The 24,768-nt window shown below is 44.2% G+C and overlaps 1 protein-coding gene across 5 annotated transcripts in view; it reads left to right on the forward strand.

The window, feature by feature from the left end:
• Wdfy3 (WD repeat and FYVE domain containing 3) overlaps positions 1-24,768 on the forward strand; it is a 189,983-nt gene that overhangs the window by 154,781 nt on the left and 10,434 nt on the right. For all 5 annotated transcript variants that reach the window (XM_051198181.1, XM_051198184.1, XM_051198183.1 and 2 more), the window contains 18 exons: positions 460-623; positions 3,795-3,943; positions 5,627-5,747; positions 6,211-6,296; positions 7,973-8,053; positions 8,810-8,864; positions 9,058-9,177; positions 11,361-11,478; positions 12,342-12,448; positions 12,574-12,727; positions 15,105-15,196; positions 15,394-15,606; positions 17,427-17,574; positions 17,696-17,850; positions 18,662-18,820; positions 20,706-20,885; positions 23,148-23,330; positions 24,324-24,420. In XM_051198181.1, coding sequence (XP_051054138.1) covers positions 460-623; positions 3,795-3,943; positions 5,627-5,747; positions 6,211-6,296; positions 7,973-8,053; positions 8,810-8,864; positions 9,058-9,177; positions 11,361-11,478; positions 12,342-12,448; positions 12,574-12,727; positions 15,105-15,196; positions 15,394-15,606; positions 17,427-17,574; positions 17,696-17,850; positions 18,662-18,820; positions 20,706-20,885; positions 23,148-23,330; positions 24,324-24,420 — 2,382 coding nt within the window. The remainder of the gene's footprint in view (positions 1-459; positions 624-3,794; positions 3,944-5,626; positions 5,748-6,210; positions 6,297-7,972; positions 8,054-8,809; positions 8,865-9,057; positions 9,178-11,360; positions 11,479-12,341; positions 12,449-12,573; positions 12,728-15,104; positions 15,197-15,393; positions 15,607-17,426; positions 17,575-17,695; positions 17,851-18,661; positions 18,821-20,705; positions 20,886-23,147; positions 23,331-24,323; positions 24,421-24,768) is intronic.

Here is a 24,768-nt window from a genome sequence, read left to right on the forward strand (position 1 = left end):
GCATGGCCCACAAAAGGCAAATAATTTCCCAGAGTCCTTCAATGTTGTTTGATTCCCAAGCCTTTGCTGCTGACCCTGGAACACGGCTGCTGGTCTGTGCTCTCTAACAGGGACTGTGTGTGAGTAAGCCTTTGCTGCTGTCACAGTACAAGTTGATTCAGAGGGAGTAGAGGCTTCAGAGTCTCCTGCCCGGGCTGGTTGCTACTGCTGTTTTGAGATCTGTGGCAAGAGAGCAGGTACCATGTGGAGAGAATAGCTGTTCACCTGTAGCAATCACAAAACAGATAGGAAGGGGCTGAGTCAAAATCTCCCCTTCCAGGGTGCATCTCCCAGTGACCTAATTTCCCACTAGACCCCACTCTATCTTGAGGTCAAAGCTTTAGCGGTGTGCACCCAAACCTTAGCCAACTCTGAAACTGAACCTGTCCCCCCATGGCCCTGTTGGTTTCTGTACTATAGGCCTGGTGAAGCCCCCGCTGAAACGTTCTCGGTCTGCACCTGATGGAGGAGATGAGGAGACACAGGAGCAGCTGCAAGACCAGATTGCTGAGAATAGCTCCATAGAAGAGGAGGAGAAAACAGACAATGCCACCTTGCTGCGCTTGCTGGAGGAAGGAGAAAAGGTACTGTGCTTGGGAGGTGGAGCATGCTTGAGCAGCAGCCCAAGATAAGATGTAAGAGAGTCCAGGAACAAAGAGAGCTCAGGCCTCCCTGCACTCAACAGTGCAGACTCATCAGAGGCAGAGGTCACGGTTGACACCTGCTTCACTCCTCTGTGCCATGGTTAGAGCGCAGCTGTCTACAGCCCTGCGCAGAGCAAGCAAGCCATCCAGGTGTCTCCATAACTCTAGTCATCGTTACAAACAGCACCAGCTGATCAGTGCCCTCACCTCTAGCTTATATTTAACCCTATTATTCCTCACTCACTGGAAGGCATCTGCCATCCCTTCCTGTTCTGACTGCCTCCTCGGTCCTGCCCACCTCACGGTGCCTTGCAACCTGAGGGCCACAACTCAATGCATGCACTGTGGTTTTAGCTCTGAACTTTGCTCGTACTGTTTCCTCTGTCAACTCCCCCACTTCCCTTTAACATCTAGGTAATAACTCCCTTAGTCTAAGAGTCTGTAGCCCACATTAGGAAGCTTGCCTGCTCAGCCTCACTGAGACATCCCTCCTCCATGCTTATAGGTGTCAGTGTATTCACTTATTGTAATCATTTGCTCCTGTATCTTCTCTTCATGTTACCACATCCCATTATCTTATACAGTTCCAATCACAATAGACACACAAACCTTCCTGCAGCAATTATCTACAGGAACAAAGATAGATAAATTGGTTACAATGTCATGAGTTTGATTATCACCCTTCTCTATCCTTAATTTTGTCTCTTGTGTCAAGTCTTGAGGCAGCCTCTGAGATCTATCTATTTCAGGAAGTAGTAATGAGAAGCTGGCATATGGTTAAAACAATGCTGTTCAGATAGGTGCTTTGCATCATTTTGAATGAAATTATAAAAAGAAAAAACAATGTAAATATAAAAGTACATCCATTCAGAAGACAGCTTGAGAGGGAGGCTCCTGCGGCCCTGGCATATTCAGCATCTCCACTTGGATGATGTTATCTTATGTTCTTAGCATTTGAAAATTCAGAACACTTATGTGCCTATGATGTTGTCTATCTTTTCCTCCCCCATCCTCCTCTCCCCACATTAGCATTGCAATAGTTGTTTTAAAGGAAATCAAGAAACCAAGGGCAGAGCTCCATGGTAGAATCTTGGGTTTCATCCCAAGCACCATAGGGACAACAAATTTAAACGTGTCTACACCTTGGAATATAGCTCATTTGGTAGAATGCTTAATCTAGCATACAGAAAGTCCTGGGTTCAATGCCCAGTCCTGAATAAGTAGGATAAGTGGTATTAGACTGGAATCCTACCTTTCAGTAGGTGTAGGTTGGAGGCTTTGGAGTTCAGGGTCATCCTTGGATACCTAGGGAGTTTGAGGCCAACCTGACTGTCTTAGGGTTTCTATTGCTGTGAAGAGACGCCATGACCACAACAACTCTTATAAAGGAAAACATTTAAATGGGAGCCTACAGTTTCAGAAGTTTAGAGCATTCTCTTCATGGTGTGACATAGCTACATGCAAGCTTGCATAGTGATAGATGTGGAGCTGAGAGGCTGCATTTTGACCTGCAGGCAACAGGAAGTGGTCTGGGACACTGAGTGTGGCTGGAGCATATGAAACATCAAAGCCCACCTCCACAGTGACACACTTCCTCCAACAAGGCCACACCCACTCCAACAAAGCCATACTTCTAATAGTCCCCCTCTCTTTGTGGGCCATTTTCTTTTACCTACCACACAGGCATACATAAGACTATGTTTCTAAAAATTTAAATAATTTTTAATATTTAGATTTCCCTACAGATAGCCCACACTTTTATTTGTTTGTTTGTGTATTGCTTTTTTTGAGACGGGGTTTCTCTGCATAACCCCCTGCCTGTCCTGGAACTCTCCATGTAGACCAGGCTCAGAGATTCTCCCGCCTCTGCCTCCCTAGTGCTAGGATTAAAGGTGTGTGCTACTACTGCCAGCCTTCTATTGTTAAAATGATTCGGACGTGCAATGAAATTGACTTATAAAATACTTAGATGTTTGAGAAAATGTATTATTGCTTTCATCTTTACATTTTAATTGACCAAAGTTGTATACATCTTTAGGATACAATGTAGCATTCTTATCTATAAACACAGGAATGTTTAGTCCAGCTAAGACATACATCAGCTCACCATAACAAAGTAGTTACTAAAACTCACCCTCCACTCCAGGGCGCCACCTTTGTGCCTGTGGGGTAGCATCTGTCCCTTTCTAGTCCTGACTCCCTAACCTCTGGTAACCAGCTTGGTATTGTCTGTTTATTTCTCAAACTTTCAGTCCCACGGGTACATTTCCTCCTGTAGTCACTTCACATCTGAATGGTGCAGGAACTACACTCACGCTCACATCCTGCTTGACCTTTGTCCCACTTTGATTCAGTGGCTGATTTCTCCCTTTGACTTGAAATCAGTTGAAGTAAGAAGGAATGTTGGCAAGCCTGGAAAGGAGCAGTGCTCACCCTAAATGCTGCAATAACCACACTATGAGTGAGGAGAAGCCGCCCAGCTAGGCTTTCCCAAGAGGCCTTACAGCCTGGTGGGGAGACAAGGACCCATTCTGCCATCAATGTTCCTGGGAGGATTATAGAGAAAGAGAATGAGCTCTGGAAGAGAAGACAGCCAGCAATTCTAGTATAGTGCTAGGCTTTATCTCACTTAACCCTTACAGCAAGCTCGTGCTGTGTGTTAAACAAAGCAGAAAGAGGGGCTCCCATGCTTTAGCAGCAGAGCCTGGGCATTTCCTGCCACTCACAAGCCCTCCCGAACCTTTGCAGCAAGTCATCTTGCCTGTTGTAATCTTTCCACATGCATACTTCAAGCCTCTGTTCTCCCAGACCTTACTCTGTGCCCTCCATGAGAGCAGAAGCCTCAACTAACTGATTTCTCATGTATAGACCCCATCACAGATGCACTTGGCATAGGACTTGGGGTCCTGAGTGAGGTGTGGGCTTAAGTGGATGATGTAGGTGAATGCTTGCCTCTTAGTGCTAAAGGCACCTGCAAGTGGAATTGAGGGTAAGCTGTTTGCTTGCTTGCTTGAACTTGGGTTTAGTATGCTTAGCTTGGGGCTTACTGTAACAGTAACAAAAGAGAGAAATTAGTCAGAGTTGAAAGAATACCGATGGCTTTCTTTGTAGATTCAACACATGTACCGCTGTGCTCGAGTCCAGGGCCTGGACACCAGCGAGGGGCTGCTGCTTTTTGGGAAAGAGCATTTTTATGTGATTGATGGATTCACCATGACAGCAACCAGGGAAATAAGGGACATTGAAACTTTACCTCCAAAGTAAGTAAATGAGTGAGGAGACAGGAAGCAAAGCTGCCTCCAGATGATAGGAGACATGTTTGCTTTACTTCTTTTTAATGCCAAGACTATGTCCTAAGTAAAGTTATCTCCCAGGTCACCTGTGCCTTGGGGCAATACTGTCATCTCCACTGAAGAAAAGGGCACTTGTTCATCCAATGATAGTTCCATTTTATGTCTTTTCATCATTGGTATTAGATACAGTCACTGTTAACCTAGTGTTTTAGTTAGTCGTTCTCTTGCTGTGGTAAACAGCATAACCAGAAAGTAGTTTAGGGAGGAAAGGGTTAATCTGCCTTCCCTTTCCCTGTCCAAATCCTTCAATGAGTGAAGTCAGGGCAGGAGCCATGGAGGAATACAGTCATTGGTTTACTCCCCAAGGCTCACTGGGCTTGCTTTCTTATATACTCTAGGACCAACTACTTAGCCAGTGGGGTTTGCACTGCCCACACCGAGCTGGCCTCTCCCACATAAGTCATTAAGAAAATTCCCCTCAGACCAGTCTTATGGATGTGTTTTCACAATTGAGATTCTGTCTTCCCAGTGACCCCAGCTGTGGCTGACAAACTAACCAGCACACAGATATTTATATGTTCACTCTGAACGTGTGAGATCACTTGGGAAATTGATACAGAGACTGGAGAAGTATCTACAAGAATAAAGGTGCTTGCCCTCAAGCATGAGAGCCTGAGTTCAGATCCCCAACACCCACATAAAAGACGCAAGCATGGCTACACAGCCACCTGTTATCCCAGTGCTATGGGGACTGAGCTAGGGAAATTGCCAGGGATTTGTGGCTACTAGTCATGTTCCAGGTTGAGTGAAAGACCCCAGAGAGTGATACAGCACCTAACATCCTCATGAAATCTACATACACTCTACACACATACACACCTAGACATATGCACACAGTGGTAGACACATTCAAGAATAATACTCTTAAGGAAAGAACAGCTCTTGTACTTGAGTGTCCTGGAAGTGGTAGGCTGACCGAAACCCACGTGGCGGACTAGATGGATTCTCTTGCATCTTCCTTTCCTTCTCCCAGTCTTGCAGTAATCATGGGTAATGGATCACTTTGTGGCCAGAATACACATGTGGGCTTTTGTCCCCTCCTTCAGTGTTCCCAGCACCTGACACTACTGTTAATGAGACATGGTCTCCGCACATTCCTAAGAGGATTCTGCACATAGTCACTTTCTTCTCCAGCTATGGTCACATTGAGTTTCACAAGCCCCTCTTCTGTATAAAAAAACTTTGCAGTTATATTTTGTGATTCTTAAAAAAATAAAATAAAGCCATATTTTGTGACTCCTGGTATAATGATAGATCTATATCAAAATACTTTAAGTCTTTTCTTTTTATTCTGATTTGGAAAGAAATAAAATGTTTTGGGGGCTATCCCCAAGTATGTTGTTGGCTTAGACCCCATGCCAATTAAAAAGGCTGGTCCTAACAAAAATCAGTTTTTAAATTATAATCTTCAAAGGGGCTTCCTTGTTCACCAGGAGATGATAGATTATTCTTAGTCACATTTTTAGCTGAGTTCTGATATGCTGTCTCCCCTCCTGGCCTTATGTTGGAAATGGCATGTGCCTCATTGATCAGGGGATCATCTACCCACTGCTGTGTTTTGTTTGTTGCCTTTCTCTTGGTTTCTCACAGTATGCATGAACCAATTATCCCCCGGGGAGCCAGGCAGGGCCCCAGTCAGCTCAAGAGGACATGCAGCCTTTTCGCATATGAAGATATCAAGGAGGTCCATAAGAGGCGGTACCTGCTGCAGGTGAGTTGGCAGCACGCTAAATGGTGTTTCATTTGAAATGGCTCAGTGTTGTGATAAGTGCAGAGGCCACATTGCTCCCAAGAGACTATGACCTGAGAATGCTTCTGAGTTTTCTTAGACACAGTCTGAATTCTGGGTGCTACCTGCATTATGCCTCTCTCTCTCTCTCTCTCTCTCTCTCTAGTCTTCAAGTGCATATTTTGACTTTTCATAAGAAAGTACAGCCTCATCATTTTAGGAACATAATTTTTAAGTTATTATTCATCATTCTGTCTTTGAAGATTTCTTTAATTTTGAGCAGAGTAAAAAAATCTTTGGTTGCATGGCTGAATATACAGAGAATTTATGAGTCTAAAGTATTTTTCAGTCAAGAAATTCATCAACATTGTAGAACTTCACAGTGGGAAAGTTAGTGTGTTTCTAATGGTATGTCTCATTGTTTATTTTTATCTAACAATTTCAGCCTATTGCTGTTGAAGTCTTCTCTGGAGATGGACGGAATTACCTCTTGGCTTTTCAAAAGGGAATTCGGAATAAAGTATACCAAAGGTCTGGTTTATGAGGAATTCCTTATATGCTGTTGTGGGAAGAAATGGGAGGGCCCATCGCCAACCTGTTCAGCCCGGTGCTTAAGACCCAGACTTCAGGGCACTGAGGCAGCCTCTTTTCATTTCCAGCCTTGGAAATGTGATTCCCCCAACTAACTCTAAGACCAAAGCCAGTTCCCTTAAAAATAGCTTTTCTCCCTCTGGTAACAGACAGTAAGAACGACCAAAGGCTATTTCATCACAAAGTCACTTTAAAAACAATGCTTTGGTGGGCTGGAAAGATGGCTCAGTGGGAAAATCCCTGGTACCGAAGCCCAGTGACAGGAGTTCAGTCTCCTGAACCCACAAAATGTAGAAGAGATGCAACTCCACGCGGTCCCCGTCTAGCCTCCACACACATGCCATTGTATGTGCACCCATGTGTACACACACACACACACACACACACACACACACACACACGATAATGAAAAATAAAAGTTGAACAGTAATGCTTTGGGTTCAGAAGGTTCCCTCTTTCTCTTAATTTCCCATGGGGCTCCAGAACTGTGTTCCCTTAGAAACAGAATCCACTTGAGAGTCTTTGCTGCCCTAGAAGGGAAGTTGAATGGTTTCATTGTTGAAAAAGTAGCATAGCCAGTTAAAACTACAGATCAGTTCTATCAGTTTTATCACCGGTGAAAAGATCTTTAAAAAGTACATATTCTTATGGGTTGGTGTTCTCATTAGACGTGAGAATAGAAGGGATGAGAGGACTCCTTATACGGTGGAGACTGTATGCTACATGCAGTTACAGTACAATACCATTTGTACCCCTAATACATGGTGGGCACCCGCCAAGATGATCAGAGAATACTAAATCCTAAATCTACTTCTTTGTAGTCTGTATGTACATCTGTGACAAAACTTGTGATTTAGGTGGAGTAATAGACTCACAACAGTAAAAATAAATTAAAACAACCATAGCCATATATTGTAATGGAAGTTGTTTAAAACACATGAATTTTTATTTCTAGAGTTTTCCATTTAGTATTTTTGAGCCTTTTTTTATGTTCTTTAGTTGGCCATAGGTAACTAAATGGCAGAAACTGAAACTGTAGATAGTGACTGCTGTAATGTGTGTGTGAACATAGAAATACCATGTCCTTTACGTACAGTGCTAGACCAACTGGTGTTCCAAAACCCTTTTGAACTGTGAGAGGGCTGAGGAAGAGACTGGTCCCCTTCCTTGTGTGACAGCTGTGGGATGCTGGGAAGAGATGCCTTTGTCTTTCTTCCAGAAATGTCTTTGCATATGTCACGTTAAAGGTCCGCATCCTTTCCAGGATTTAAGACATATTGATGCCATGAGCAACTCTGCAAAAGGCTAACATGTCTCCATTCAGTCAGTGAAATCTTTTCACATTTGTTCAGCTTTCCCTTGCCTCAGCCGGGTGATTATTTGGTTGCAGTCACTCATTAGTCTTTCACTTGTTGACTCCACTTCTCATCCCTTACCCGCTGTGTGACAGCAGAGGTACAAGGCAGGCGGTGCTGTGGGCCCTTACAGTCCGCTGCCATTTACTGGCTGTGGGAGGGTCAGGCGGCAGTAAGGCTACGAGGGACTGCTTGTCCTTGTTTCCTTGGGCTCCTTTAGGGTCCCTGCCAAGACTTCATTTGCACTTTTAAATCTTCTAGGTTCCTGGCAGTTGTGCCATCACTCACTGACAGCTCAGAGTCTGTCTCTGGTCAGAGACCAAACACCAGCGTGGAACAAGGGTAAGTAGGGTGTTGCTTGCTTGATATCATTTCATTGTGAAGTTAAGATGACTTATATCTAGAGAGAATGAATCATTTGGTGTTTTTCATCAGTTATAGAAAAAAATTAAATTCTCAAAATACAAGCTTTTATTCTTTCATCTAGTGCTATATTTAAACATTTCTCATCTTTAGGATCTCTTTGGAAGCATATCCTTTAGTCACTCACCTCTTTGTCATGTGCATAGAGCATTCTCTGGTTTTTTGATGCTGCTGTTTCAGCTTTTTCTTATAGCGCTAAAATGCAGTTCCTCTTTGTTTGGGCAGACTGTCTATAATCAAATAAAGTGTGTAAGTTCTAAGGCTTTTGATATACAAAACCAAGTTGATACACTAGAATTATCCATCTGTATCTACCCTTGTTAGACTGATTTGCTTGACTGAATAGATAACAGCTTTCTGCATTATTTAAATTTTAGATATTATAAAATGCTTGATTTTATAATTGTATATATCATTAAGACTGTATGTGAGGGCAGGAGAGATGGCTCGGGGGCTAGAGATAGAGAAATGCTTTCTGTGTTTGCATTAGGTTTGCATATTTCCTGTTTTCCAAGTTCTGATCACAATCCTCTGATATGATTTCGTGGCCCACATGAACAGATCGATTCTGTGAGCTGGAAAGTATCACTTGTAGACAAGTGATCAAAATGTGTCAGTCGTAAAGCTGTTTGGATTTAAAACTGGGACCTGTAATTGATTTTCTTCTGTGTTTAGATCTGGATTACTTAGTACTTTGGTCGGAGAGAAATCTGTGACTCAGAGATGGGAGGTAAGCGAAGCACCCTTAATGCTCACTCTTGCCTTGTAGGTCACCGTCTTTAAATGTAAGCCATAGAGGAGAGAGTTCTTGAGTGGGGGAGGGTGGATACTGAATCTTTTTTTATGTCCATTTTTGCATATAAAAATTTTTAAACAGCAAAAATAATGTATTACTCTAAGATGTGTCTATTGTCTTTCCTAAGAGAGGTGAAATCAGCAACTTCCAGTATTTGATGCATTTGAACACCCTGGCTGGCAGATCCTACAATGACCTGATGCAGTACCCCGTCTTCCCCTGGATCCTTGCAGACTATGACTCCGAGGTAAGCCTCAAATCATTGGCCTAGTGTAATACAGTTTCATAAATGAGAGACTTGCTTTGCAGTCTGACAGTCTCCAATGGCACAGGTACTTTCTGTGAAGACAATGAGAGGGGCTTTAGCTTGGACATGTAAGATTAGATAACCTGTAGCATGTTAAGGTTAGACAAGCGGGTCCCTCCTTGGGTGTTAGGCACTAGCTCACGATGTCTGTTCAGTTTTAGTGCTAATCAATCTGCATCCATTGGAAGTGTCAGAAATTGCCTTTGTAATTTAAATTGTTGGCCAGAAAAATGTAGAAAGTGATCCTTTCCACAGAACATCACTACTTCAGCTTCCATGAGAAGGGGGGATTTCTCATAACTGCAAATCGGCAGCTACAGTGTGCCTATTCTCCCTCCTCTCTGCTGACCCCCTGTCTGGAGAAGATGAGGCCAGCTCTGGTTTAGCAGGGACCCATGGAGTAAGATAAGATCGGCATTAGTAAACAAAGAAAGATGAGTCACTCTCAGAACTCAAAAATCCACCTGACATTGCCTCTCACTAGAGCTGCTTGAATGGTCAGAAATTTTATGTGTCATATTCTGGAGAAAGTTGAAGCTTTTGTCCTTAGAAAAATACTAGTTTAATAAGAGACTAGCAATGCACCTTATCTGCATAGCCCTGATTAGGTACACATGATGCATGAATCTGAGTCACAGCAAGTGAATGAGCACATCTTACAGCGTGGTCAAGGGGAAAGACTTGTGAGGTGAAAATACTCAAGTTCATCTGAAGAAGAAAAGTTTACATAACAAATTGTAAAGTGTTGGGAAAGCGAAATCAGTGCATTTTTGTGGGGAAGTAGTAAGGCCCCTCACTTCTTGAGACAGGTGCAACCCTAGCTCTGTGACATCATCTTAAGAGATGGCTCCTCCATCCATGCCAATGTTTGGTGGCCAGGGTGTGGTCCTCTGCCTTCTTTCTGCCTCCATCAGCTCTGCCAGGCATCACTTAGTCTTTGTGTCTCTCACTAGATCATTGCTCCATGTTTCCTCCTGGTTGCTACTCTTTATATCACAGTCATCACAGGGTTAATTGACTATTAAAACTATTCAGTGGGACGCCCCGCCTGTCCACTCACAGTAGCTTTTGTCATGTAGTCCAGTCTGCCTGTCCCACCAGCTTTCACCCTCCTACCACCTGGCTCGTCTATAGAACCCCTTAATTCACATATAAGCACATTGTTCAGGGGAAGCGCTGTCCTCCCTCTCCCTCCCTGCATCAGCCATGTTCTTCACTTGTCTGTGCGGCCCTAAGCAGATGCTTCTCATTTCACCCTTAGATTTCCACCCCTAGAACGATGGCTGTCACTTAGCATTCGGGTAGGCTTTTCAAAGACTTAGTCTGTACATGGCTAAATGAAGACATCCTATGTCAAAAAAAATGAACAGAGAGAGAGAGAGAGAGAGAGAGAGAGATTTGTATTTGTTAATGTGGCTCACTTTCTTGTTCCCAAAACTTATTGGATGTTTGGCAAAATTATTAGTACTTGTGATGTCCTATAAGAAGGACATATATTAAACATTTCATAGGCATGTATTTCAAATCTCTACCTTTAAAAACTAATTTGGTTTAGGGTAAATTTTGATTTCCTTTTGAATATGGGAATTAGATCAGCTAGTTATACACTTTTAAATAATCTGTCAGAGTGAAAAAAAAATCCATTGTATTTGGAAGTCACTTGCCAGGATGTATGCCCTGATTGCTGAGTGTTTTCATTTATCTCACCTCTAAACCACCTACAGCAAGAAAGTGCTCAGGAATGACGTTAGAAGGTACTAGAAGGGGGCATAGAAAGGCTCAGGAGCCCTTACAGAGGCGATAGAGATAATCCTGAATGGGCACTTTTGTGCATGCAGTGTGTCCTTCCATGTCCCTGTTAAGAACTAGAAGCATCTCCCTGCTTTGCTCCTCCCTACCACTGGGATCCCAAGTGTCTCCCCGTGAAATGCAGAATTTCCAAATCACTTGTCGAGCAGTGCCACTTAGCAAGCCTGCTTCTGAGTGTAAGGTTTGTAAACATCGCACAAGCTGCTATTTCAAAGTCCGGTCCACAGACAGTCACTGCCCACTATGGCCACTGCCTCCTCTCTGAGGACAAGGGTGCCTGGTATCTTAGCACTGCATTTTGTTTTGTATTTCAGGAGGTTGATCTTACTAATCCCAAGACATTCAGAAACCTGGCTAAGCCGATGGGCGCGCAGACAGATGAGCGGCTGGCCCAGTACAAGAAGCGGTATAAGGACTGGGAGGATCCCAATGGTGAGGAGCTCCTTCTGCCGTTGGCTTCAAGCTTGGGTTTCAAAAGTAGTGTTCATTGTTCTGACACCTGTGGATATACCTGCAAGCTGCTGATGTATAATGTATGCATCCTCCACGTATGCATTATTACAGTAGACACTCAGTCTCCATGCCAGTTTGTAGCCATCTCTATGAGATGTTTGTAGCTGTCTGCAGAGCCCTGGCAGGAACTCTGTCCTCTGTCTTGGTCTTTAATAATAATATTCAGTCTGGGAGCTACACATTCTCTTATTGTATCTCCTTTAATTTCACTTAGGTACTTCTTTAAAAGCTCTTCATTTATTTAAAAATATGAATTGATGATATTTTTAAACTGGCTTGTTTTTATCCCCCAAATACATAAAGCAAATGGGGGAACTCTTGAGTTTAAGCTTATTAGCATGCCTGTGCCCATTTTCTTTCCCCCTCTCTGCCCTCACCCTGTCTGCCAAAGGAAGATACACAATAATGATATACACTATTGCACTGCATTTGAGACAGCAACTTAGAGACCTATATAATCAAAAGTCATAACCTAAAGAAAACAAGTAGCTACTGAGTCAGTATTCTGCCTCAGTGGAAGATGGCTTGCTGTTAGAGGTACAAGGGCCCAAAACCATAATGGCAGACCCACTTGTCTCTGGAGAGAACCCAGCATGCTTGTTGTAGGTGCCGGCTGGATATGTGCCCGAGGGGTACTGGGGTTGAAGTGTCCCTGCCGTTGGTATCCGGAGCTGGCTGTATTTGGTGTCCCAGTTGCTAACATTTCCAAACTTGATTAGCGCCACATTTACTTTTCTCATTTTCTCTTCTGTTTCTAACGATGCCCCGACTGTCTGGAGCAGGAGAGACTCCAGCCTACCACTATGGTACCCACTATTCATCTGCAATGATCGTGGCCTCCTATCTTGTGAGAATGGAGCCCTTCACCCAGATATTCCTACGGCTTCAGGTAAAACCCACGGTTTGAATGTTTATCATTCTAATTAAGTCTGCAGTGTTTTAGCCCTAGACCTTGACACACTTTGTGGCCCAGAGGTTCCCTAATGGAGAGGTGCCTCCTCCTTCTGCCCACAGGGTGGACACTTCGATCTGGCGGACCGGATGTTCCACAGTGTACGCGAGGCCTGGTACTCGGCATCAAAGCACAACATGGCAGATGTGAAAGAACTTATCCCAGAATTTTTTTATTTACCGGAATTCCTGTTCAATTCCAACAACTTTGATCTGGGTGCGTACACATGGCACTTGTTGGCAATGCTATAGAGCGTCTGCAGTGCAGGACAAGAAGTGCCCTGTAACCTCCCTGCTGGACTGACTGCTCTGAGTGTGCATCGAAAGGAAACCCAGGAAAGCAATTTCATGCCTCAAAAGATCAGGTCAACTGGGCATCTGGGAGAAATTTAACACTGACGCAGACGGCTTCCAATAGTTTGGGTCGTGTTGTTTCAGTGAAAACAAAGTGAGAAAAAAAAATGTATTTGAGAAAACACTACTGTTGAAAACTTATTAATGGCAAGGGTAGTTGCTAGAATCTCATTATCTTATTAATCTTATATGATAACTGAGGCATTATCAATTTATACATTCATTTGTTTTAAAACTATGGTTTAAAAATAATTTAAATCATGTTTATTTATCTTGTGAGTGTTGTATTTCCCAGGGGAAAAAGTACCAAGTCAGCATGCCTTAAAGGAGGAAATTTCCATACATAGCGTTTCTTCTGTTCTCTGGCAGTTAGGGGGAGAGCGCTTGACTTCGGTTACAGTTTTTTGGATCACAATTTGCTGATCTCTGCTTCTGAATGTTTCTTTGAAAACATCAAAAATCATTGTCCCCACTTTATAACATTCCAGCCAGCTACTCTCCTGTTCGCCTATTTTAATAACCTGTTTTCTGTCCGTTTCATTGGTTAAGCAGCAGATATGATGCACACATACGCCTGCAGTCACTTCCCAGCAACCCTATAGACTGGCTCACAACTTAACTCCAGCTCCTGGAGATCTGACTCCTCTGGCCTCGGCAGTCACATGTACACGCGTGTGCGCGCGCACACGTGTGCACGCGCGCACACACACACACACAGGATTGGGTTCATCTGAGGGCTTTAAAGGGAACATGTGAAGTGTGTGGTCGCTACAATGATTTGACTTTTTGTCTTAAGTCGCATGGTGATTTCTAAGCCAATCAACACATTGGTCAGTAAACTGGTTTCTATAGGCAGAAGTTTGTGTCCTGCCCAGCCCTACAGCTGTTTGGTCCAAAGTTAACACACAGAGACTTATATTAATTATAAACTTGTTTGGCCAATGGCTCAGGCTTCTTATTGACTAGCTCACTCTAAATTATTAACCCATTTCTATTCATCTGTGTATCTCCTTGTGGTCTTGACTTACCAGAGAATGCCTGGGCGTCCTACCTTCACACTAGCTACATGGCATCTCCTTGACTCCACCCACTACCTTCCCCTACCCCTGTTAGAGTTCTTGTCTGGCTAAATCCTGCCTGTTCATTGGTTGAAACAGCTTTATTGATCAACCAATAAGAGAAACACATAGTCACAGCGTACAGGACATCCCTATCAGGTTTCTATATCCACCGTATTATAAATGATCAAGTCCCAGTAATGAGCACATGATGGCTTCTGTGGGAAGTCTTTTTCCTGGTTTTCTCCCAGAGGTAGTGAAACTGCAGTACTTGATGTAACCTAACACAGCATTTATCTACCCTGCTGTGAAGTTAGCCCACTTGTCTATAGACTACCATCACAAAAAGTACCTGTTTTTCCTTCTTTTTTAAAGTTGGGAATCTTATTTTCTACTCTAGGGTGGCCTAGAACTTGCAACATTGCCTAGGCTGACCTCCAATTTGTAGTCCTCACATCCTCCTTCCCAAGTGTTGGGATTAGAGATGTGTACCACTGTGCTGGGCTCAAATTATTTCTTTAATACTTTCACATTATCTAGTGTAACTTTCAGATAAGTTTACATGGAATAAGTATCATTATTAATTGCAAAGTTTGTTTTTTCAGATTTTATTTTTTTAATGAAAATTGTCACTGCAAAATATCTATTTTCTATGGATGTTTCTTTGTCAGTGGAGCATGGTGGCACACACCTTTCATTCCAGCACTAGAGAAGCACAGGCAAGCAGATCTCTGTGAGTTCAAGGCCAGCCAGAGCTACACAATAGAAAGACCCTGTCTTTAAGAAACACACACACACACACACACACACACACACTCATACACTGCAGCTATCACAACATATGCCATTGAAAAGGGATTTGCAGCCATCAGACATTCTAGAAACTTCTGTGTTGTTCTTTGAGGACAGTAAGCGCAGCAGAAGTGTCAGAGCTCCAGGTATCTTACTAGAGAAAAACTTTTGCTTGTTTTTATTTTGTTTGTTTGTTTTTGTTTTTGGCAATCTTTCTTAGGCCTTGGGAAAATGTCATGACAGACAGTTGTAGGAAGGGGGTGGAGGTATTCAGTGGTGAAACCAAATAACTCTGGTGATAAATCTAACACAGGATTTCTGTCTCTTTAGTAGGAAGCTAACCACCAAACTCACTCTTGCACTTTATTCCTAATGTGTCCAATTGCACAGGCTGTAAACAAAATGGCACCAAGCTTGGAGATGTTATCCTTCCACCCTGGGCAAAGGGAGACCCAAGAGAGTTCATCAGAGTCCACCGAGAGGTAAGGGAAAGTTGGTTGTCACTTGGTCATTTTCCACAGCATGGAGAGAGGACCCTGAGCAGTGTGCCCCACATGTTACTTCTATTGTCCTTGTGATTCTTAATTGTTTTAATTCCCTTGGCCTCTAGTCAAGTTTCTTTTACTTTACGAACATGTAATAAAGCCGGGCATTGATTCAACCTGTTTTGGAACCACAGGCTTTGGAGTGTGACTATGTGAGTGCCCACCTACATGAGTGGATCGACCTGATCTTTGGCTACAAGCAGCAGGGCCCTGCTGCAGTAGAAGCTGTCAACGTGTTCCACCACCTTTTCTACGAGGGTCAAGTGGACATCTACAACATAAATGACCCACTGAAGGAGACAGCCACCATCGGGTTCATTAATAACTTTGGTCAAATCCCTAAGCAGGTATGGGTGCATGTCATTAGTGGGTGGGCCCCGTTTGCTTTGTAGGTGATGACCACCACGCAGTAGTAATCAACGCAGCCATACCATTTGCCCAGTAAACGCAGTAGACAGCTCATTAGTTCTTTCCATTTTACAGTCCACAGAAGTAGAAATTTTGATGTTTGTAGAGTTTCCATTCACAAACAAGGTATATGTTTTGTGCTGGAGAGATTTGGCACCCACTACTCTCACATGGAACTCCAGCTTAGTTTCCAGCACCCCAGTGGGTTGCTCACAGCCATCACACCTCTAGCTCCAAGGGACTCTGATGCCCTCTTCTGACATGAAGGCACTGCACGCACACACACAATTTTTTAAATAATGTTTTTGAACACCCTGTACTATTTACTGCAAGACTGCTATGTTACTTTGGTATAACAAGCCAGCAGAGTTATTTCTAAGACATTCCATTAAAGAAAAGAGAATATTTTCACACCTAGGTGGTATGGTTACTGTAAAAACATAACTTTGTATGCCCGTGACTTTGCTCTGTGCCATAGCCTTTTTCAGGACCAAAAGGCCATAGGCATTTTATCCTACAACCTGTAGTCCACCATCCAGGGAAGTCAAGACATGGACCTGGCGGCAAGAGCTGATGCAGAGGCCATGGTGGAGTGCTGCTTACTGGCCTGCTCCCCATGGCTTGCCCAAACTGCTTTCTTATACACTCCAGGACCTAGTGGGTTGGTGGTCGTGAAGTACATTACTGATTAATCAGTCATTAATCAAGATAATGCCCCACAAGGTTTCTCACAGGCCAATCTGGTCAGGGCATTTTCTCAGTTGAGGTTCCTTCTTCCCAAACAACTCCAGCCTGTGCTCAGTTACCAGAACAGTCTAGCCGTGATCTGCTCTGTAGTATGCATTTCTGTTTTACAACTTCCAAACCAACGATAATAACAGAACCCTGGCCCATGTCCCTACATGTATCTAAACTAGAAACAAGGGCCTCGAGGCTTGGGAGTCTACACCTGTATTCCTGTATGTCTGGCATTTTCCCATTGTTTTCTCGTGTCCCCAGTAAGAGCTCCAGAAATGTGGCTGTGAACTCACCATAAAGCTCAGATACTTTCCTCAGATACTAGTTTCCCAGCATAAGTTCAAAGACGTCAAAAAACCCCATGTAAGAATAGTGAACACAAATGTCAGACTGTTTTCTTCTTTTAAAATTTTGTTTTATTGGAAAAATAAAAGTGAACATGACAACACCAAATGCCTTAATACCATAACCCTGCCCCTGATCAAGAGCGCTCAAAGTCCTCTTGACCTCCATGAATTTCTTTCCTTGAATACAAGACGTATTTATAAGTTATGAGCACCTCCAAGACACCATAGTGCAGTCACTAAGTCACATTAGGGACAGCTGTGCAGGGTGTAGCATACTAAGTCACATGAAGGATGGCCTCACAGAGCAGGAATAAATCCCATTACAGTGCCAGCTTTCAGGGACTGAGTGGATCAGGCTATGGAGAATGGCTTAACTTTTAAACTCCAGTGTACATAATTGTCAGTCAATGTGTAATTTGAGTAGATTATATTCTTTTCAGAATGTTAATTCATCTTTGTACTGGGTACAGTGCCCCTAGCTCTGGTGCCATAATTCTGTCACTACTCACTGTGGTAAAGTCACAGTCTCAGACTTTGAACATCTTCCTTCAGATGAAAAACGGGGATAGTATAGCACCCAATGCATGTAAAGCTGTGATGCAAAGAAAGCCATGATGCTTGGTGTACAAAGGGCTGGGTACATGCCATCCTCCAAAGTATGTCATCTTCTTTAGTTGTTTAAAAAACCTCACCCACCAAAGCGAGTGAGGAGTCGGCTCAATGGAGACAACATAGGGATCTCCATCCCAGCGGGAGTCACGAGTGACAAGATCTTCTTCCACCACCTGGACAACCTGAGGCCTTCCCTGACCCCTGTGAAAGGTGAGAGGCTGGGCACTGGGGTTGGGCTTGAGATCTTTGCCATCGTCTGGTCAGTGCTGCTTGCTGTGTGAGACTGAGATCCGCAGTCCCCATCTGTCTTAATACAGTCATTTCCTTACAGAACTCAAAGAGCCTGTGGGGCAAATCGTCTGCACAGACAAAGGAATTCTAGCAGTGGAGCAGAACAAGGTTCTGATCCCTCCATCATGGAATAAGACCTTCGCCTGGGGCTATGCAGACCTCAGCTGCAGACTGGGGACCTATGAGTCAGACAAGGTATGCACTGCTTTGCTTCCCTTCCTCAGACTAGGCTCTGCCAGCAGCTCCTCCAAAGGTAACTTCCATACAAGGAGAGAGCTGCTGGAGCAGTCATGATGCCTGCAGAACAAGTATTTCTTGGAAATTTGTGAAGTGGGTGTTAACACTTCCCACCTACTCCCAGAATTCATCTGAGATATCCCAGCAGGCAAAGTGCTCACCACCATTTCGGCAGCCTGAACAGCCTCTTTTTTTGTCAAATCACTAATTACTGTATTATTAGTACACTAAAGCAGCCCTGTCACACAGCATGAAAGATGCCTCTATGTCCCCCAGAAGCAGATGTCAGTGGATGTTGCCCTCTGATGGACCCTCCCACCCGGACAGACTGCATAGCCCTCTGGTCACACGAGGCACTGCCCTTTGTGCAGTGTGTTCCTTTAAAAAGTGTGGTCTCGTTTGCATGCTTTCTCTGGCTATGGCAGACATGCCCTTTCACGATATTTCCATCACACAGGCTGAACATCCTTGCCCCAAACTGGATCCAAATCAGACTCTGTTATTAACACAGTCTCTTAATTTTGATGCTTGGCAGCCTCTGTAGTCTAGCTGCTCTTGGGCAGTTGGGGTAGAACCTCAGTGGAACTGTCACTCTAACTGAACCCTGGTCACTGTAACTGATCTCAGCCCAGGTGGGAGACAGGACATGCCTGGGCTGCCTCCAAGGACTCCAGGGACCTTCCCTGGGAACTTGGCTCTGTCCCCTCCTGTATGGCTGAAGTCTTCAGCCCTCGGGGGCATGGGTCTCACATCTGCTTTCTTTCCACAGGCAGTGGCTGTCTATGAATGTTTGTCTGAGTGGGGTCAGATTCTCTGTGCCATCTGCCCCAACCCCAAGCTCGTGATCACTGGTGGAACAAGCACGGTGGTGTGTGTGTGGGAGATGGGCTCCTCCAAAGAAAAGGCCAAGCCCCTCACGCTCAAGCAGGTAACCAAGCAGGAAAGGGCGGGCACATTCTCACTCAGCAGCCAGACTCCAGAAGCTGCGAGAGAATACTAAGCCAAAGCCACTATAGACATAGCCGGCAAAACCAGAACATGGCTGGGAGAGGTGTTGTTTGGCTATGAGGGGTGAGGCTACATGCTGGTTTTTTGCTTAAGACTGCTTCCTGCTGTGTAGTCCAGGCTATCTTCAGACTTACAATCCCCAACGCCTGGGTGTCAATGTTAATGTACCAGAATTAATTTTCAGTAATCAGAATATTCTGTTTCTCAAAAAGTGTCTCTTAAAAAATGAAGGAAGTTGTCTTGGGGGGGGGTCTATATTTCAGCCTATCAAAGAAATACAAATGTTTCTTCGGAATTATATGTACACTGGAATTTTAGCAAGCCAAGAATATTTGCTGTCGGTTGACATTAATGCTCCCACAGTGGCCCCACTTGGCTGGACCAGCCAAGTCTTAGTTTTGTCAGACTCATTCATGTGTCCGGCAAACCCCAATGGTGTAGCTGACAAGAATTTTGATTACTTAATAATTATCTGATTCTATTATTAGCTTTTATGCAAAAAGTTTCCCTTTTTTGTAACTAAGCTATTTGTGTATAATTAAGCCCTTCTCTGCATCCAACTTTCCATGGGTTCTAAGGATAGAATTTGGGCACACAGGCCTATTTGGCTTAGACTCCTTTGCCCATTGAGCCATCTCTCTGGTATTAAGCTATGCTCTAATACTTGATCTGTGAGGTGTGTTTTTGTAATATAATTTGAAAAGCAGTTTATTAATATACTGTCTCATTTGTTCAGTACCTACCATGTTCAGGGCTCGGACAGAACTCTTTTTAAATGAGTGTGTTCAGGGCTCGGACAGAACTCTGAGCCTCAAGTTATACAAGGTAGTTATTGTGTCTGGGGTGAAGGGAGCATTCCTTAGAATAAAAGGCATGCCAATGTTACCTTTGAGATAAAGCCAAACTTAAGTTCAAATCTGACTCCATGTCTATTTTAAGGCCCAAATCAGTGTATTAGCTATGTATGGAAAGAATTAAGTCCCTTGTCCAACAACCTCCCACACAAACCAAAGGTTCCTCGGACTCACTGGGATGGGCCATGTGAAGGTGTGAGTCTCCACAGCACCGAAGATAAGGTAGCTGGTGGTGGTGCCAACCCCATTCCCAAAAGGCTTTGAGCTTATGTGCCATGTGTGTCCCTAGGACCTAAAACAGCTTTCTGTGTGCTCAGCATACCTCCAGATGTCTATATGCCCCACTGGAAACAGGAGAGGTGGTGTGGTGCAGTAAATGGAAGTCCTAACAGTGATGAGAAACTATTCTTCAAAATCTTGCTAACTTCACACATTGCTGTTGCTGGGTCCCATTAACAGTCAATTTGAAGGAACCCCACCCTCCACACACCAATGTAGACACTTCACCTGCAGCACAGCAGCATAGCAGGACTGCAGCATGGTGGCATGTCAGGACCACTCTCCCTTTAATTTTTAGAACCACACACCACAACCATGTAGCTTTAATTTCTTTACTTTTGAGTAATGTAATTTTCGCACGTGTTTCACACACTTTTTAAAGCTGTAGGTGCTCACACTCACAGAGGCTCAGCCCAAGGTCTCTGCTTTGAGCCCATGATCGCATGCCCACATGGGAAGAGTGGGAAGAATCCCAGCCTTCAAAGGTTGGAGCCACCATTTCCTTCCTACTGCGAAGAATGGGAAGATGGACAAAAGAGGCTGGAGAGGATGCTCTGGGCATCTGGCTCTAATAATGAGCCTGTCCTTCTGCTGACACATCTAGAAGCTTGGGTACAACTAGGTGACACCACCATTGTGATTGGCCTGATTGCTGGATTTTCTCTTTTGTAGGCTTTACTCGGCCACACTGATACTGTCTCCTGTGCCACAGCATCACTAGCCTATCACATCATTGTCAGTGGATCCCGAGACCGAACCTGCATCATTTGGGATTTGAACAAGCTGTCCTTTCTAACCCAGCTCCGAGGCCACCGAGCTCCCGTTTCTGCTCTTTGTATTAATGAGTTAACAGTAAGTAGTATGTTTAGCAAACATACTGGCAAGACTAAGCACAGACCGAGTCTGTTTTCCAAGTTGATGGATTTTCATGTTGTAGAAGCCACTGCATTCTACTTGGTTTATAAGTTGCTTGAGAAGCAAATGTATATTAAATTGTATAACCTAGACAACAGTTTTATCCTCAAACATTCCATTCACTGCTGTGCACTTTAGAGACAGAGAGAGCAAGAGTGTGAATAGAAAACATTCTAGAGTACACATCTCTAATAATGAGGAAATAATGGGACTTGTTAAAAGTCTGAGTTTTGTTAAAATTCTTAATGAAATATATTCAAATTGCTTACTTACAATAGTAAAGTGTTAACCCCTGGGTTCACTAATAAAAGAAAAAATATCAGGTTACTTCACAAAACAGATTTCAAAGTTAGTGTTTCATATATAAGTAAATGAATGAGAATAAAATGAATACATTGACCTAGAGTCTCCTGGCAGACCAAGGACACCTGAGGTAGACCAGAAGGAGATCCATTGCTGAGCTGGAATGATAAGCAAGGGGAACTTAGACATGGATTTACGAAAGCTGAGGCCTCTCTGAGATATCCTGTGCAGATGCTTCTCCATCTGCAGACCAGTCCTGGGAATTAACAGCAGCCCACCTGTTGGCTTCATAACTACACATACTCATCCACTTATCCACAACTTACTCTGGCCCTGCCTGGGGCTTCCTTCTTAACATAAGTTTCTCACTGTCATCCATACACAGCCTTTGATTTGGAAGGACAATTACAGCTTTAGTTTCTACCAGATGATACGATTTGTATTACTTAATGTTCTCGACATTATAACTAAATAACTGGCAAAAGCAAAAGAGAAAGGGTTTATTTTGCCTCATGGTATATAAGTGGATACAGTTCATCGTGGTAAAGAAGGCAGCTACAACATTCTAGTCTGCAGGCTATGAGAGAATAAGGCAGTTGTTACTACTGAAGTCTGTAAAAACTGGAAAACTCAGGCCAAGCAGGCTGGAAGGAGGGCCAGGTTGTAACCCTCAAAGGCCTGCCCTGCAGTGATCTGCTTTCTGCCTCCGAAGTTCAATAAATACTGCCAGCAGCTGTCATATAGTATTTGTGAAACTGCAGGGTACATTTTACACCCAAACTATAACACTAAGTATTGTGCTTTAGTCAGATACCCTGTAGTCACTCAAAGAAAGAAATTCAGTTCTAGTGAACACCAAAGCCTGTCTAGTTGCTAGGAGTAGGTGTGCTCTGAGCTGGGAGTACATGGGGGGTGTGCACTGGTCCAGTTTGACTTTGGGGGTCTTATTTGAGCACTGCACCTCAAAAGCTTTCTAGAACTGAGAGTACAATATAACCCCTTTGCCCCCATCTTGCTTAGTGAGGTGCTTAATGCCATTATTTATAACACTTTGTCTTGGCTTGTTCCTAAGTAACCAAAGTTGTGTTTAAGCCAGTGTGCCCCCACTGGATGACAGCCCGTGCTTCAAACTGTGTAGAAGCATTTGGGTTTGTTTTCATTCGGTGTGTTTGCTCAGAGGTTAAGAACACTGGCTGCTCTTCTGTGTGACCAGGATTCAATTCCCAGCATGAACATGGTAGCTTATAACTGTTTATAACTCCAGTCCTAGGGGATCTGATGCCCTTCTTCTGGCTTATGTGGGCACCAGGCAGGCACACATGATGCACAGACATGCATGCAGGCAAAACACCCATGCACATAATCTTTTAAAGGTGGTTTGGTAATGTCTTAGTGGCTTGTGGAAAGTGTCTCTCTCTGACATGTACCCCCCACCAGCTTCCTTTCCATCCACGACACTCCTTCCAGCTTCCCTAGTGAACTGCTCTTCCTCCTCTCATTAGAAGCCATTAAGTTTGTTGTCTCCCTCGCTTGCTGTAAATACAGATTTTACAGTAGATGTTACAGCAGTCCATAGGCTCCATCTGCCTTCTCAGCTGTTGGAGAGAGGCACAGCACACTTGAGCTTGGAGTTTTGCTTCCCTCTCTGGTCTTGGTGTTCGAGTTCATTACTTCTCGCCACCATTTGTGACCCTTGGCTTCAGCAAGGACTCCACTTTGAATTCTTGAGGAAGCTTAAGCTGACATTTATATCAGCAAGCACCAAGTTCTGGGTCAGCTCAGAAGCTGTCCAGCTACTAGTCTTCAGGACAGGAAGGGTTTGAGAGTTAGACGTGGCATAGGCGCTCGGGGTGAAGAGACTACAATCTCCCCTTCTCCTCCTCCTCCTTTTCTTAGGGGGACATTGTGTCCTGTGCCGGCACATACATCCATGTGTGGAGCATCAACGGCAACCCCATCGTGAGTGTGAACACATTCACAGGCAGGAGTCAGCAGATCATCTGCTGCTGCGTGTCCGAGATGAATGAATGGGACACGCAGAATGTCATCGTGACAGGACACTCAGATGGAGTGGTCCGGGTAAGTGACCTCAGGAAAGCCTCCACACTGTTCCCACATGCATGTACACAGCACACACATGTCTTGAGGCTATACATCCATAATCAGTCTGGAGCCTACAAAGCAAGGTGACTGCTCATCACCCTCCTTACTTAATAGGCCCAGGGTTAGAGACAAGGAAGCTGACAGCCATGCCCAAACCACATACCATGCCATGGGGGCAGAGGAGGTTGCACGCCTCTGTCTGCATTCCCGAGGCTGCAGCTTCCACTGCTAAATGTTCAGGGCACTACCAAATTTGCCACAGACAAGTGTGCTTGGAGGTAGAGTTTGTATTCATATATGCAAGACTCGGGGGATTTTGTCGGAAACAGAGGTTTACCTACATAGTTGGTACCTTAGGTACCATTACCATTTTGTTGCTGTGAAGAGACACCATGACCAAGGCAACTTATAAAAGAAAGCATTTCAGTTTCAGAGGGTGAGCTCATGGCCATCCTGTCAGGGAGCATGGCAGCAAGTGCAGTAGCTGAGAGTTTACATCTTATCCTCCAATTCAGAGACAGCGACAGAGAGAGCTAGAGCCAAAGGGAGAGGGACACAGAGAGAGAGAGAGAGAGAGTCCCTGGGTCCAGGGTGAGCTTTTGATACCTTATATCAAAGCTCACACCTGCACCAGCAAGGCCTCACCTCCTAACCCTTCCTTAAACAGTTCACCACCTGGGAACCAAATATTGAAATATATATATATATATATATATATATATATATATATATATACACGCCTCTGAGGCCTGTCCTCACTCAGCCACCACACAGACGATGATTTAAACTTCCCTCTAGTGAGGGACAGCTACCATGTGAGGCAAGCAGCCTCACAGGTTCAGAAAAATGTATTTAGAGGCAGCCACTGCAACTACACATCTTAGAGAGAAGCTTCATGAAGTAACATGTTCATTGTCTCCAGTCTGACTCTGTAGCGGTGTTCACGGTTTCCACATCATTTTATCGTAGTTCTGGAGGATGGAATTTCTTCAGGTTCCTGAAACACCAGCCCCTGAGCCTGTGGAAGAGCTGGAAATGCAAGAAGGCTGCCCTGAAGCTCAGATAGGTATTTAATACTCTCACAACCTCCAGTTGTTCACCGGGGAAAGCTCACACTGAGTAGCTAAAGTAGAGGAGGCTGGGTAGTGCGCACAGCAGTGTATCTCTGCTGTTCCTGTGGTCATGTACACCAGGCTTGCTGTAGCGCCCTCCAAGTGACGAAGGCTTAGTTGACATCACATTACAAGCTACATACAGGGTGCTTCCCCAGAAGTTCTGCAGGCCCAAGTCTCGGTTCTGGGGGCACAGTGTTAGGTCAGTCAGACAGTTCCTCAACTCAGCTCTACAGCGGCTGTGCTTGTAGGGTGGCCCAGCTTGTAGGGTGCAGTATGGATGGAAACGGGTGCCAGTTGTT

Source organism: Phodopus roborovskii, unplaced genomic scaffold (genome assembly GCF_943737965.1).
Source record: "Phodopus roborovskii unplaced genomic scaffold, PHOROB, whole genome shotgun sequence".
Lineage (NCBI taxonomy): Eukaryota > Metazoa > Chordata > Mammalia > Rodentia > Cricetidae > Phodopus > Phodopus roborovskii.